This window comes from Ammospiza caudacuta, chromosome 18 (assembly GCF_027887145.1).
Source record: "Ammospiza caudacuta isolate bAmmCau1 chromosome 18, bAmmCau1.pri, whole genome shotgun sequence".
Lineage (NCBI taxonomy): Eukaryota > Metazoa > Chordata > Aves > Passeriformes > Passerellidae > Ammospiza > Ammospiza caudacuta.
Genome location: NC_080610.1, coordinates 4,775,335 through 4,791,390, shown reverse-complemented (window position 1 = coordinate 4,791,390; position 16,056 = coordinate 4,775,335). Strand labels below are relative to the sequence as shown.

The window sequence follows — 16,056 nt, the reverse complement described above, 5'->3', positions numbered from 1 at the left end:
TGAGATTAGTGGAAGCAGCTCTGATTTTTATATAAGTAAAATCAGAATCTGGCCTGATATCTAATGCAGAAATTTCTTTCTCTCTGCATGGCCAGAAGGTTATTCATTAAGAAACAGCTTCCTCAATTCTAATTTTTCATTTTCTGTGATTATTGGAAAAAGTGACTTATTTGAAGAAAGTGTAACTCCTCACTTGGGAGGGTTTTCCTTTCCACATCTTCAGAGTAAGTAAAGTTGTGCTAATTACAATTCTATTAATGTGTACACTAGTCTTAATTTTTCACTGATTAATCTGTTCTTTGTGAGCTAATGTCCTGCCATACAAAGAGAAGTATGATAAACATAGCTGATATTAAGACTCTCTTGTAGAATTTCAGACCAGGTAAGAGCAATACATGCATTGCTCTTGGGGCAAAGGATTTGGGGCAAAGGATTTGAATGTCTTTACATTTAAAATATCCAGAATGCTTAAACTGCCTGGCTGTTCAAGCACTGTGGTCCCTACAGGCAAAGACAAGAGACAAGCATTTCAAACTGCTATGGAGAGGTGACTCTCTGTAGTGACTGGATAGTTTAGAACAACTCAGAGTGAGATTAGTTTAGAATATAATTCTAACCATATTCTAAAAACCATTAGAATATGGTTAGTTAGAAAGTCAAGCACACAAGGTTGCAAGTAGTTGTAGTTCTACTTTTCTCACAATAGCTTGAGGCTCAACATGTGGCTTGGAACATTCTGTCTCTCTCCTGGTAGTGTGGAATCATTCTGTTTAACATGTATTTTAATTTATTGTCACATCTACTTTTAAATATTGGTAAGTTCAAGCAGGAAAACTTCTAAATGTTTGTAGGGCAACTTTGAAAATGGTATTAGGAGACTTAGTTTTATTAGAATGTAGTAGAAAGTTTTCTTTACTAGACTGCAAGTTTCTGTGAGGATCTCAGTGCTGCGTGCTTTGGTTTGCAGAGGCACTCAGTGAGGAGCCTCCAGGCCCAATAAGCAGGCAGCAGGAGAGGAGCCAAGGTGTGCTGGGGCAGCTCTTGGGGAGGAAGCCGTGACATCTGTGTTTCCGCTGCCCACTGTGCTCAGAGCTTTGTGGGAGCAGCAAGCCTTTCCTAGAAGAGAGGCAAATGATCACCAGTCAGCTGTTAGTAATGTGTTTTCCCTCTGCCAGAGTAACTGCTGCCTGCTGCTGCCTTCTGCAGAGTTCCAGCTAGCAGGCTTAAACTCTAATCTGGGAAAGAGTAATTGCTCTAACAGTCACTGAAAAGCTCTCTGCCCTTGCTTGGGATGGTGTTTCATGTGCTTCTTGTATGAAAAATTCACCCTGTAGTCACTGGTCTCTTTTACTGTAGCTCAGAATTTTCCTGTATTGAAATGGAAAGAGAGGAGACTCAAAACCACTTAGCTTGGCTGTGGAAAGCTGACAAAGTTTGCATCTCTTTATTGATTAAGCAAGATGCAGCAGGCACTGTGTTTAACAATACTGTTCTCCAAGGGGAAGAAAAGAAAAGAGCTGTTACAAGGATCAGTAACTCTTCCTTTCTCAAATTCATGAAGCAAAGTTAATCAGTGTCTTTTACTTCTTAATTTAGTTATTTAAATGTTCAGTGGAGATAGATAAGATGAAATAAAACTCAGGAGGACATCTGTCTGAGTACAAGATATTGATACAAATAGAGAGATTGGGAAAAGTAATTGTGAGTTTTCATTTTCTACTTCAGACAAACCAGTCAGAACAGAACTGCAGGAGAAGCACTGCCATAAGCTCTTGCTGAGGGAGAAACTGGGGCACAGCTCAGCACTGTTTGTTTTCATGTAGGTTTAGATAATAAAACACAGAAGGCTGAAAGGGAGGTTTGATTTACTATTGTTCAGAAACCACATTTGCTTCGTTTGCAAGTTTCAGCTGTCCCTATGCTTTTACTATAACTTCAGATATTTGCTTTTCTTTACGTTTTTTTCCATCTGTATTTTCCATTTGGCATAATAAAAGGTTTAGAAGTCTAGAAGTGGAAGAAAAAGTGAGTGGCTTGCTGCAAGAAAGCAGAGTCTCTCGTTCATTTATTTTCCCATTGTTTGGCAGGTGGAAAGCACAGATTTACAGAGCTGAACTGGATCAGCTGAAGAAGTGGGGGAAGAGAAACAAAACAAGTACAGTACCAGTGAAAAGAGCTTCAGCTTTATCTTGCAGCATCACCACAGCAACCAGAGAACACGATCAGAAGAAAAGGCTAGAGCAGAGAAGGCGAAAGTGCAGCTCCTTACCTTTGGACAGAAGGCAGCCAAATCATTATGCAGAACAGAAATGGGTGTTTGATGGTTCTAGACAAACTGTGGCAAAGGGAAGTGCCCCGTCACTAACAGGAATGTGCCACAGTTCATGCACCAGAAAGGGGAGTGCCATGAGATCTGCTGAAGAGACTATTTCTGTGGCTGCATACCTCCATGGGTTTGCACCCTTGCTGGGACTCAATTAGGTGGCTGTAGGCATCGGGGATCATCAGGTACTGGATAGCGACCTTTATTCCATTCGGGTGTACCTGGCACGAGGACTGAAAGACAGCACAGATCCTTCTGAAAGAAGCCAAGAGAGTGAGCCAGTCTGCACCCTTCCCTTCTGTCCCTGCCTGCTGTACCATGGGATGTCGGCAAAGCTCGGAGGAGAAAGAGGCAGCGCGGCGGTCGCGAAGGATTGACCGCCACCTGCGCTCTGAAAGTCAGCGACAACGGAGGGAGATAAAACTCCTCCTCCTGGGCACCAGCAATTCTGGGAAGAGCACTATTGTAAAGCAGATGAAAATCATTCACAGTGGTGGCTTTAACTTGGAGGCCTGTAAGGAATACAAACCCCTGATTATCTATAATGCAATTGACTCTCTCACACGTATCATTCGGGCTCTGGCCACCCTCAAGATAGAATTCCACAATCCTGACAGAGCATACGATGCAGTGCAGCTTTTTGCCCTGACAGGCCCAGCTGAGAGCAAAGGGGAGATCACCCCTGAGCTGCTGGGGGTGATGAAGAGGCTGTGGGCAGACCCTGGCGTGCAGGAGTGCTTTTGCCGCTCCAACGAGTACCACCTGGAGGATAATGCTGCCTACTACCTGAACGACCTGGAGCGCATCGCCGCCCTGGACTACATCCCCACGGTGGAAGATATTCTGAGGTCTCGGGACATGACCACAGGGATTGTAGAAAATAAGTTCACCTTCAAAGAGCTGACTTTCAAAATGGTGGATGTGGGTGGACAGAGATCTGAACGCAAAAAGTGGATCCACTGTTTCGAGGGGGTTACAGCAATAATTTTCTGTGTGGAGCTGAGTGGGTATGACTTGAAGCTGTATGAAGATAACCAAACAGTAAGTGCACCTTCTGCTCCTTGTTCTCTTTCCTTTTTCTTTCTCCTTCATCAGTATTTGGTCTTTTATCTCCCCCTCCTTCTCTCCCTCCCAAGGCAGTAATCCCCAATCATTAGGAAAACCCAGAAGCTATGGTTCCTTTATTTGGATAGTTTTCCCCACTGGACAGAGTTAGTAATTTAATGTTACTTTTGGGAAATGGAGGTGTTTTTCACATGTCAGCCAATTTTTAATGTTTTTGGTGCCTTTAGCTAAAAGTTTACATGGTTAACTGTTACTTCAAACACCACTTAAAAAGGTAGGCAGTAGTGGCATCCTGGTGTACAGGGATGGTTCATTTGGACACCATGAAGGTCCTGGGAAATGTCAAAGGTAAAATAACAGTAAGTAACAGTTTCCTCCCCCTTTTTTCCCCAGGATTTTCAATAGGACTTTGGGATGAAATTAATTTTTAAAATTAATTAAACATGTTTTTAATTAACATGACATTTTTATATTTAAAATTTTCTTTGACTGTTTCTGGGTAAATGGCTAATTTGCCTTGTCCAAAGAACAGCCATTCCCCTTTAATGGTCTTTAATGTTGTTAGCTTCTGGTTTTCACAGCATGCAAATACAGTAGCCATGGGAAATAGATGAATGCTTACAGATACACAAATGTATGTTTGCTGTGACTTTCAAAGTGCCTGAATTAAGCTTCACAGGGGTTTTACTTGAAATTTTTTTTTGACAGTCTTGTAAAACATGCTGTTTAAGAGAAGGGAGTTTGTGGGTAGGAATGCATGATGGCCTTTTTTTGTTGGTATAACTTATCACATATATAATATTTCCCTATTCTTATCTTCTGTAGTGACTTTACTGTTTATAAACAGCATTTCTATTTTCTTCTCTGTACTATTCTGATGAGCCATTCCACTGTCCTGTGTGTGGACTTAGCCTTCATTATCTGGAGATTCTTGTCTTGGCATTAGTGCCTTCTTATTGTAACAGATTTCTGTATCTGCTTTTTGTTTAGTAACCTCCTCTTGACATGAGAGAAACATTGTCACTAATTATTTCTCCTCCTTTTTAGACATATTAGGAAAAGCATTTTACATCAGACCCTGACTAGGAGTTTCTTGCAATTTTTTTTACTTTTTCTGCCTTACTGTTCAGATTTAAAAATCAAAAATAACTACCTGAAAGGGGAAAAAATCAATATACTCTGAAAAATCCTTATAAGCATTGGTCCATACAAGACCAACAATAGTACCTACATTGGTACATTAGTGGAACTGCAACACTGAGACTGCCACTCATAAGAAAAGCCCTACAAATGATGGAGTTGCAGAGTGTAAAATGCTTCCTGGTGTAGTATCTGTGGTGAAAAGAACTGCTAAATAAAACCAGGCTACTGCCAAACATAACTTACTGCTTGAGGGAGCATGTAAGAATCTGGCTGATTTATAAACTGTGAAAGTTGAGCAAATGATCTGTATGAATATGAAAACTTCTGTGATCCTGTTGACAGAAGTGGAGAAATGCTCTGCATGAACTCTGTCGTTATTGAAGATGCGTTAAAGCAATGATTGACAGATCTGGTAAAAAATGGGGGGGAAAGCATTTCTGCACCCTGTGGGTTCTGATTATAGCTGAGTCGTGAAGGCTGCTGAGGGTGAGATTGTTGTAGTGACACCAGAGAGCAGAACAGGAGAACAGAAATAATGCCTGAACTATCGGCTGCCTGGACAACTTTTCCTTTGTGTGACATCTTAAGTGACTAAGTTAAATTATCCTGCCTGAAAACAAATAACAGAAGGGGAAGGCTGACTTTTTCAGGGGCTCTTGTCTTTCTCCTGCTATGCTTTATTCTGGGTAACATCACTCCTAGAAACAAAATCACCTGAGCTGACAGTTTGTAGACCTGGACAAACCGATATTTTTGCTTGTTTGTTGAACATATGTGATGTTTAGCTGTTTACTAAAGAGAAGGATAAATGAAGAATTACAGTTCACTTTTTTCCTTCACCTTGTATGCTCTGTCACTCTGAAACAATATTTTTCCTGCTTATCTAGGGTTATTTGGAAATGTGATCTGTGTTTTCATTTCTACAATATCTTGGGAGGTTTTCCCCCTACCTAATCTAATAAATATATCTTAATCATTGCATGCACCCTAGCTAGTTAGCATGACTCAACCACATAACAGCTGCCTCTTCTTCTGACACAGTTGCAAAATTGTGAAATACCTTTGGCTTGCTATTGATTTATTGTATGATTATTATTCCTGACCAGCACTCTGAGAAGGCTGCCTTAAGTTTTTATATCCCATGCTGATTTCTTCTCCATTATGTCAAATAAATTACTTGTCTTGTTTTTCACACTCCTTTAGCAGCTGATTGACCCATTGTATCTTTTATTACATATTAAGATGCCATCTCTGGCCTTTGATAATGTTACATTATCAAGTAATACTTTTTTTGCCTTCTTACATGTTGCATCCTGCACTTTGAAGGCACTACCCCTTAATATCTAAGTGTTTCATCTTTATTTCAATTTCTCTTTAAATCAGTGTGTGCTAGAGACTGTCAAACAATCTGTACTCTCAGAAGTCACTGCTGCTGCCTGTTCCCACGGAAAGGATTCTTGGTTTCTTTGTGAGTGTCCCCATCTGTCCAGCTCTGTCCTGCTGGACATTTCACAGATAGTTTTATTTCACAGCCTGTAGCTGCAACAGGCTTTGAGACAGAGAAACACTTCAAAGGTGCAATAATAAAGTACCTAATGAACTGAGTTAAACAGGAGTGTGTGCCTGAGAATTCCTGAGGTCAGGAGTCACAAGGGATTCACATGGTGCAGAGACACCAAGTAAAGGTTGTGCAGGTCTAGAAATGGCACTGGTTCAGTAAAAATATAAATATGGATGTTAGAGGAAAGCTGCTTGCAGGTAACAAGTAATTTTTATTCCCTTTCTTACAGCCACTGCAAATGAATATAAAAATTAAATTTTAGGCTTTTTGAGGCTCATTTTTTAGTATCTTGTTAAAAGGAAGATGCAGATGAAAAAGAATGCTGCAGCAAATAATTCATGTTGGAGTAAGCCTCATGCAACACTAATTGCTGAGGACCTAATCAAACCTCTAAATTACCTAATAATAATAACTGGGAAGCCTTCTGTCATATGTTAATTGCATGAATTTTGAGCAGAAATCCTGTTTCTGCCAGGAATTTTTTTATCAAGTAAACAACATTGGTAGCATTTTTTCTTCCTTTTTTTTTTTTTTTTTTTTTTTTTTTTTTTTTTTTTTTTTTTTTTTTTTCTCCCTGAGGCCAAATACTTAAGGGGCTTATTTGCCTTTCCTGACAGTTCAGCTTTTTCAGTAATTCAGGGTATTAAAAATCCTTTCTGGCATGCAGCTCTTTTTCTGCAATGCTAATGCTAACAGTTAGGACAGAGGGGAAATGATGATCTGTGTACCCATAGCCCTTCTAGCACCTGTTATTACCAGTGGTAAAAGATCATGTCAGGAAACGTTTTTCTGACAAACTAAATCACTTTGGAATCCTAGAAAAAGATTGACCTACACTGTTACATTTTTTCATGAAGCTTTTCCATTTCAAGACTTTTCATAGTGAAGTTTGTGTGGGAGCAAAGCCTAGATGACTTCAGTACTCATGTGTGTAATCTTTCAGCACTGCCAATGAAATTCTAGTATTTTGCACTTAACAAAGTAATATATATATAGTCTCTTACCCAAGTTTAACTTTATATAGTAATGCATCACAATTCCAGCCTCAAGACTTGTATCAAGCATGTACCTTCTAAAATATGTAAACAGCAGTAAAATAATGAATATACATAACAGGAAATGATTGATCAGCTCCCAATTTGCAGGTTTTTTACTAGATATTCTTTCAAGTCTGAAGATTTATTTTTGTTTATGTTGCTCATTATGATTGTATGCTTCTTATGTGAATATTCTCATATAGAACACATGGGACAGCAATTTTTCATATTTTGGATTTGTTGCCATACCCTGGACTTTACATTCTATGTAACTTCAGATACTAACAGTAACTTTATATGCAAATAATTCTGTCTGTTTGTTCACTAAATTAATTGGAAAAAAAGTAATAAATATGATAGTGTGCCACACTACAGAATACAAAAAATAGACTCATTCTAATGGCATTGTATGATTGCAGGAAGATGCCAGTATCAGATTGTAAAAGCCTGGGAAGCTTTGCTGTGAGGCTTATCTATTTCATGTCAATAGACTAATCCCTAAGACAAGCCTGTATTTAAACCTACAGATAAATATTTCTGTCACTGTAGAGCAGTAGAAGAAATGCACAGGGGCAAAACCAGAAAGACTTTACCTGTTTTGCAAAACCATGGCACAGAAGTAATGGACCTACTGGGCAGTGTTTGCCTGCTTTGGTATCCAGGGCTAGTTGTCAGACTTACATCTGAATTAGATGACTGAATTTCTGACTAGGTACCAGCAGGCATTGGCTAAAATCCCCCCTGCCAAATGCCTGGGAGATGATGTAACTCCTGGTTTTGGTCTCTGTGACTGCCTGTATTCAAAAGTCCTAGACTGGGCAAGGTGTTTTGCTGTGATTTTTAAATGAATTCCAAGCATTACAGCACTAAGGCAAGTGTAAAACATTGAGGCATCAGGAGTGGCAGAATGCTCCTAAATATCCTATGAACTTTAGGCTCAGAATAGTTCTTAGGTGGAAAGACATAGATACTTACAGATGAATAAACAGAACTTAAGTTAAAATCTCAGTGATCCAGTAATGCTGCTGCTCTTCAAACTATAAAAGAAGGGAAAAAAACCCAAACAAAACCCAGCTGAATTCCAGGAATGCCTGCCAGTGTAGAGGCAGTAAAGCTTGCTCTGGAACTGCAGGGTTAAAGCAGGCAGCAGTGTAGTACACATGAACACAAGGCACCTGTCAAGCACTGGGGAATTGGAATGAGTCAGAAAGGCACAGCCCCTGACAGGCAGAGGAGCTGATCATACACACTGGATAATGTCAATTGGATAAAGAATCAGTTTGTGAAGGAAAGAACTGAATGTCTCTGCTCTCTCAATGGGGCTGGAAAGCCATGAACATCTCAAATATATTGTACAGGAAAGACCCAAGTGAAATTGGAGCACTGGTTCTAGCAAGCAAGGAGTGAGAACAGGAACACACCAGAGCAATACAAGGCTCTTTGACAGCATACTGTCATCTGCATGTGCAGCTCTCTAGATGACTTATTGCAAATAGTGTCCTTAAAAGCAAGCTGTAAACTTGCCCTCAAAGAATCCCTTGAACAGTAAGGAATGCCACATAATTTGAGGCACATGTGACAGGCCTGGCTTAGCCTTATGGAAAATCTGCTTCTTGGACATGTAGAGGTTTAATCTTCAGAAGTTAATTAGATTCTCTGAAATTTAATGCGTGTGAAGTAGAGTGGCATAGTTCAGGCAATCAGTTTTACTTCTTTGTGATCAAAATGTGTAGCTTTTAATGCAACCATAACAATAAACTGAGCAACTTTTAAAAGACAGATGAGAAATATTGATGATATGGATGTGGCTTGGAAATTCACTTGACTGCATTGTAAGGGGTCAAGATCCCACTGAAGCCCAATGCCACAAAAACAATAATGTGGTTTGAGTTTAGAAACTCAGAATCCATCTGGTGGCTAGAGAAGCTTTGTTAATTCATAATTCTCTCATAATTTTTTATGTTGTCTACTTAAGAATCACAGTGAGTAGAAATGTGCCAACATGAAAAAAAAAAAAAAAAAAGGAAAATTCCATCCTGGTCTAGAAAAACAGCTACAGCTACTTTGGGTTATTTTTGTAGGTGTAGAAGCTGTAACAACTCTCTGTGGTATGCCAACCCTGGACAGAGCAGTGCAGTCCAATTAGCCTTAAAAACCAGCAGAAATGCTGGAACAAAGGAGGATCCTTGCTGTTAATACAGCTTCAGAGTGAGTTGTGGTGGTGGTGGATTTCTCAGAACTTTCTCCCATTATTACAAGTCAGTAATTTAGACTGCAGGTCAAATCAACAACCTTGTCAGGCCAGCATTGGCCATGGACTGGTCCCTGAGCATTCTTGTTCTTGGAGGGCTACAGGATTCTTCATGTTCTCTTTTTCAAAATTTACTATTAAGTTTGTCTAGTGCCTTTACACTTATATCCTTACAGGGTAATCATCCTAATAACCTTTTATACCAGTCAGTGCAACACTGGCTCAGCATGTTCTGCCTGAGTTAGACAGCACTGCTAAAAGGGGCCATTCTAGGCTCTGACAGAAAATATAGATATTTGTTATAGGCTGTTGCAAGAGGTGGTCAGTTTTATTTAAGCTACAGAGTTTTGTAAATACAAACATTTTGTAAATCCAATCACCAAAACATACCTAGAAATATTCTCATGGGGCAGTTTGAATCTAGACTAGAGCCTTTTCAGATATAACTTTCTTTGTTCCTTGTTTTTTGCATAGAAAATATTCTGTGTATGCAAAACCCAACTTGATATCCATTTTGCTTGTTTCCTTTGTAAGGATCATTAGTGACTACTCTCTGTCAATTCTGCAAAATCCCTGAATTGAATTACTTACATGAATTTTTAAAAATCTCTGTGCCTTGGCATACAGCTGAAATTAATTCTAATTCTGCAATATTGTTGTCTTAAAGCTGGCCTGTGTCCATGGCATGTATTAAAGTAGTGTTATCTGTTACTATAGTTACTCCTGCTGTCATTAACTAAGGTATTAAATAAGCTTGGGCATTAAACAGATCCTATACACTTGCAGAGATTTAGTAATTTGCCCTTGTTGCTGCACTTTTACTGCTTTTTTTTTTTTTTGATTGTGTGCTGCCAAGACTGAATACGTATGCCTGTATCTTGGGAAAGATTTCTGAGCATCAAAATGCATTTTTTGAAAGCCATTAATACGCTCTTTTAACTTGTCAACCAATGACAGTGTCCCCTGATTATACTTCAAAATTAGCAGACAATGAATAACTCCTCTACTCCAATTAATTCAGCTCTCTAACTCCTGTCACTTATTTTTTTGGATATTTAAGCTTGATACTGTCCTTTCTTTCCATTATTAAGCTGATAGAAACAACTTGTTTTCCAAATACACAGTCCACTTACTCTCTGTGTACTTTTTCTCAGGATTTTCTGACTGGCCAGATTTTACTTTGCTAATAGGAACCAACTCCCAGCCATTTCCCATCAGTGATAATAAACTGTTGATAAGAGTTTAAGCCAATTTAGCATAAAATGAGAGGGAGGAATCCTTCAGTCTCTCATTTTTGAGCAGGAAGCTTGTGCCCATACTGATTTTGCAGCAGGCCATGGTGGTGTTTCAGATGTGCTGCACCTCCTCCAGGACAGCCAGGCCCCTCAGTTCCCCACCTGATGTTCTCTCTCTCTGCTCTTTCCCTGCCAGCACAGCACTGGGTGTCACAGCTGCTGACAATGGCTGCAGCCTGGTCCTGCAAAGCTCCCAGTGCTTCCAGCAGCCTGAGCCTTCCCACTGAGCTTATTTCCACTGATATTTCCCCAGATCAGTTGGAATTCTGCTGGTGTAAATGTTTGTGCAGTAGCACCCTGGTAATACTGATGAGGGATGTCATTGGGCTTGTCAGAGTACACTAATTTTTATAAAGCCTGTACTGATAGTGTGCATCCTCCTGGCAGTGCTACAGAGGGATGGCTCCAACAGGAGCTTGCTGAGTGCCTTTGCTGCTCTTCAGAGATAAAATCAAAGCAGGAATTAGAAAGAAAGAAATAACCCCTCAACAACCCGCACATGGAAAAAGGAAAAAAAAATCCAACTGAATTGGAAATGTGAGAGGTTAACAAAGGAGGTTAAGGATATGTTAAAAAAATAAAATGAAAGTTGACAAGAGTAAATGCTTTGTGGCTGTGCCTAAAATGTCCTGGAGGCAGTGCTCTGCAGAGCATGTGGCTGTCATTGCTATCCAGCAATCCAGACTGAGATTTAGAGCATTTAAAAAGGTTTCAAAAGGTTAATTAGTTTTGTAGAGCTAAAAAAAAGTGAAGTACCTGCTTAGTGAATAAATACCTGGAGGAGCAAAAAATGCTCAATATTTAAAGAAATATGTAATCTAACAGAGAAAGGCAAAGAACAACTGGCTGGAAGTTAGATCAGATAAATACTGACTTGAAATAGTGGGGGGTTCAATTCTCTCTAATGAGAAATTCTATCAACACTTCTCTACCCACTGGATGGATTCTAAGTTTCTAAACATGTTGCTTTAGGAAAGAGGCTGAACCAACTTTCCTCTGGCAGCTAATGCTGATCCAGGTGGCAGCAGACACACAAAGGTTATTGATGTGTCAGAAACCATGGAAAAGCCTAAGAATGGTCATGAGTAGGAATAGTGCTCATTCCCCCAGGAGTGGTGGGATCAGTAACTCAACTAAAGTGCACCTACACCAACACCCACAGCATGGGCAAAAAAGCAGGGAGCTGGAAGGCAGTGCACAGCAGGAAAAATGACACAGCTGCCATCCCAGAAATGTGCTGGGATGACTGGCACCACTGGAGGGCTGCAATGGGTGACCAGGAGCTCTGGAGGAGGAGCAGGAGAGCTGGTGGGTGATGTGCTGCTTGCAGGCTGCCCTGGCACAGCAATCACAACATGAGTTTGGAATTCTCAGCCAGGAGGGAGCTCAGCAGAACTGACACCCTGCACTTGGCCTGTTCAGGAGACTGGCTGTCCCTTGAGGGGACAGTCCTGAGGCCAGGAAAGCTGGACATCCTTCAGAAAGGAAATTTTAAAGGCACAGGAGCAGGACAGGCTGTCCCCATGTGCTAAAAGATGAGCCAGTGAGGAAGAACTTGCCTGGAAACCTGTCTGCTCCTGGCTTGGATGGGTGTAGTGGTTTAAAAGTGCCCTGTAAAATATAAAACTAGATATGGATGAAAATCCTTCTATTTATATCATCATACATGGAGCTTAATAGTTGAAATATTTGTTTTACTGAAGAGAAAGTATTGGGAAATTGTACACGATTCCAACAGATTATATCATAGATGCTGATTTCATTTTACTGATAGTAGTTTTCAAACAACAAAATGAATTAAAATATTGTTACCACTGATTTTAATATGAGCAAAACCAGGCTCCAGATTTTAATTCTTTGTATTTTGCTTTCCTGATTAATACTTCTGTATTTCTGTGCTCTTTGCATTCATTATTCGCTATGAGGAAATTGCTAATTTTTATTAGTATGAATTTTCTTTATTAATACTGCACATTCTCAATCGTTTCCTTTATTGGTAAATAGATCCTGGATGGTATCTTGCTTTCTGACTCATGAAGCTGACTTTCCTATTTATTTAGAAATCAGTTTTATATGCAATTTGTTGTATTGCTCAATGTACAGGTACAATGCACAATATCAGAGAGAAGTCAGGTGCTGTACAGCTAAAAAATACAGAAGAAAAATGTCTGGCTTTCCTCAGTTTGATTTTTCAATCATTCTCCCTCATCAATATAATTATTCTCATGAATAATTCATCCCTAATCTGTAACACCACTCTGTCACTTTTTGAAGTTGACACAGCTCAATAACAGCTCCTGCTGAAAGGGCATCAGTCACCCAGCAGGGCAGTGTCAAGTGAGGTGCAGCTGGCCAGCAAAGAGAAGATGAGTTAGAAGATAAACTCTTGGCTCACCTACATGATTATGTATTGAATTTACAGGCCCTGCTGGTAGATTGCTTTATTGCTTGGTATCTGAAGTCTTTCCCATCTATAATACTCTGAAAAAAATCTTGAGATTTTTCATTTTTTATCCCACTTATAAGAATGATTATTAGGTTAAAGATGGCATCAATTAGTTTTCAATTTTGCACTAGAGGCAGAAAGATTAATAAATAATATGATTTTAACATTTATGCATTAGTATTTTTGCTGAGGAGCCCTGTCCCATGTTTTGAGGTTTTGTGCTCCAAAGCAGCCAGCATCTATCTTGAATGGAAGGTAATTGGGAGTGATTAGTTAGAGATTTAGTGGAAAATTATTCTGAATGTGGGTTTTACAGATTTCAGTTATGATTTCAGTTAGTTGCAGGTTCTCCTTAATGTGAAGATTTTAGAGAAATTATAACCTTGTTTCCACTGAGGGCTTTTTCAAGGTGCCTTCTCAGCTGGCCTTACACAAAGGATTCTAGGACATGCTCATTAAGAAGTGACCACAGTTTTCTGGAACAGCTTGAAAATGCTTTTATAATTCTACCATTTTCTCTATTATGGAGATGATTATCCTGTGAACAATAGGGAAATTACATGAATATCCAAAAGTGCAAGCTGAAAACCAACAGGTTTTCTATGGTAATAAATCCTGGATATAAAATACCTCCACTGTTCTTAAAATTCAGTGCTGAAGTGGTATCTGTGTCATACAGCTCTGATTAGGGCATGGGGCATTTCTGGTGGGAAAAATAAGTTTTTAAAAATGGGAAGTGTCAGATGATGACAAATGCACCTTCCAGAAAGAATGATTGAGCCATTGCTGTCTAAATCCCCTAATGTATCCTCAAAGGATCTTTCCTTCAATGGTTGTTTAGTGTCCTGCTGCTCCCTGTCCTTGTTCAGCACATGACAAATACTCCTCTAAGTCCTTGCTGCTCCTTTGGATGTGCTCCCCTTGATTCTGGGTTGGCATTTATGTCACACATTGCTGTGCCAGGAGCCCAATCCCCAGAGCTGAGCCTGAATGGCAGCATCATAATACAGAATTGTATGATTGTTTTTCAAATGTTAGTTATTAAACTTTACGGATGCAGTCAAAAGAGCATATCTGTAGTGACTCTACAACAATTCCTAAACTTCTCCATATTATAATGTTATTTTTCTGTGGTAGAGCAGTGGAGATGAGGGGTTTATTTCTTGATTGTTCTATCAATTTGCATCAGTGGCTTAATCTTCCTTGTCTGTCTGGCTTTTCTCAGTTCCAGATGTGTATGGCTTATAAAAAAAAAGGTGTTTTTTGAAAGAGATTCTTCTTTTTATAAAGAGATACTTCTTCAAACACTTTTTTAGCATAAAACTGTCCCAGAATATTTGTTGCACGCAGAGCTTGGATAATTGGTTTAGCAGACTGGCATATTACCCTTGTTTGAATGTCTTTCAAAAAAAGGATTTACCAATAAACATGCCAGAAGTCAGGCTGATTTTATAGATAGAGACTAATAAACATTTGGATAGATCCTCATCAGTATGTACTGCTCATCTGCCTTATGACTTGCAAGTTTTTTTGAGAGTAGCTGAATGCAAACAAGTCAATACAACATTCTTGACTTCCATTGTTAAAAGGGGCACTATTTTGACATATTGAAGTGTTTATTTTCATGGACTTATATTTTAAGTATACTTTTATTCTTGGAAAATGAAAACCACACCAAGTCTCTATCCAGTAAATGTTCCATCAGCAAGTTTTTAAATTATACATCTATTTACTGTTTATTTTTCATAAATTTTTAAAAGCTGCCTTTATATTACATACTGTACTCCATTCTCCTTAAGGATCAATGTACTGCATTGGAATCTGCCCATACAATGGTCTTTTAAAGACTAAAGTTTATATTTTGAATCATAAAAACAGATTTCCTAGAATATAAATGCTTCTTTATATTACTAGAATAATTTTAGTAGTGCTAAAGTTAAATCTCTATAATGAATAAACAACCAAAATAATTAGTCTGAATAAGATTAATTAATAAAAATACAGATAAGTCAGTGTATTTCCTGCTTCCAGTTAGATTTTCTAAGATTAAAAGAATATTGAGGTTTTAAAGTTGTTTTAGAATATTCAATGTACTCAAGAGCTCAAATCTATGAGAGCCTTTTTAAAGGGTTAAATTTAAATTTTGTATCAAAAATTCTACTGGCAGTAACTGAAAGGAATTAACAGCTTTATACAGGTAAGATTTTAAAATTTAATTAAATAGTTTGGAGTTGTGCAATATTTTTTTCAGTTAACAAAAGTAATTCTGTAAGCTTAAATCATCTTCTCTTTCCCTGAGAAAGGGTTCAACTTCTAATAGCAAAATCTTAGCAGCATTTTATTTTGCGTTGTTTGGGAAATCTTGCATTCCATTGCTGCCTTCTCTGCAGGTCAGGTTTGTCCTGCCTATCCCTTCTCCTACCAGTGTGAGGAATTTATTCTGGGCCTGTTCTCTCCAGAATGCATTCGCTTACACACATGATCATTTACAGACAAGAACCCTAAATTTGACTGCCTGCTTCAGCAATACAGCATCTGTCATTTAAACCATCTCTTTATCCCTTTTTATGAATATTTTAATGCCAAGAATATAAGCACACTTCTGTGCTATTTCCATGGAAACCTGAAGAGGGACTTGGAACGAATGCAGTGGAAAGCAGAAGTTGGAGGAGAAGGAATCTCGGGTTCTCTCTGTGCTTAGGACAGATTCAGGAGTCACTGGACCAAAATGATTTTCTGTTATAACTGGGTACAAAATTAATTACAGTATTTCTGACCTAATATTTAAACTCTAAGTTGAAAATAGGAAAGCAGTACACAACCCAAGAGCTTTTTCCCTTTTAAAGGACTGAATAGAAAATCAGTCTACACTTCCTTAAGAAATCTGAGAAATGGGCAAGTGAGAAGCAGCCTTGCAAATAAATGAAATCCCTTC

At 38.8% G+C, this 16,056-nt stretch overlaps 2 protein-coding genes across 2 annotated transcripts in view; one reads left to right on the top strand and one right to left on the bottom strand.

The window, feature by feature from the left end:
- RSPH14 (radial spoke head 14 homolog) overlaps positions 1-16,056 on the bottom strand; it is a 72,043-nt gene that overhangs the window by 35,342 nt on the left and 20,645 nt on the right. The window lies entirely within an intron of this gene.
- Positions 1-16,056, top strand: part of GNAZ (G protein subunit alpha z) — a 49,824-nt gene that overhangs the window by 18,595 nt on the left and 15,173 nt on the right. The window contains exon 2 of the mRNA XM_058816459.1: positions 2,088-3,364. Coding sequence (XP_058672442.1) covers positions 2,642-3,364 — 723 coding nt within the window. The 5' untranslated portion in view covers positions 2,088-2,641. The remainder of the gene's footprint in view (positions 1-2,087; positions 3,365-16,056) is intronic.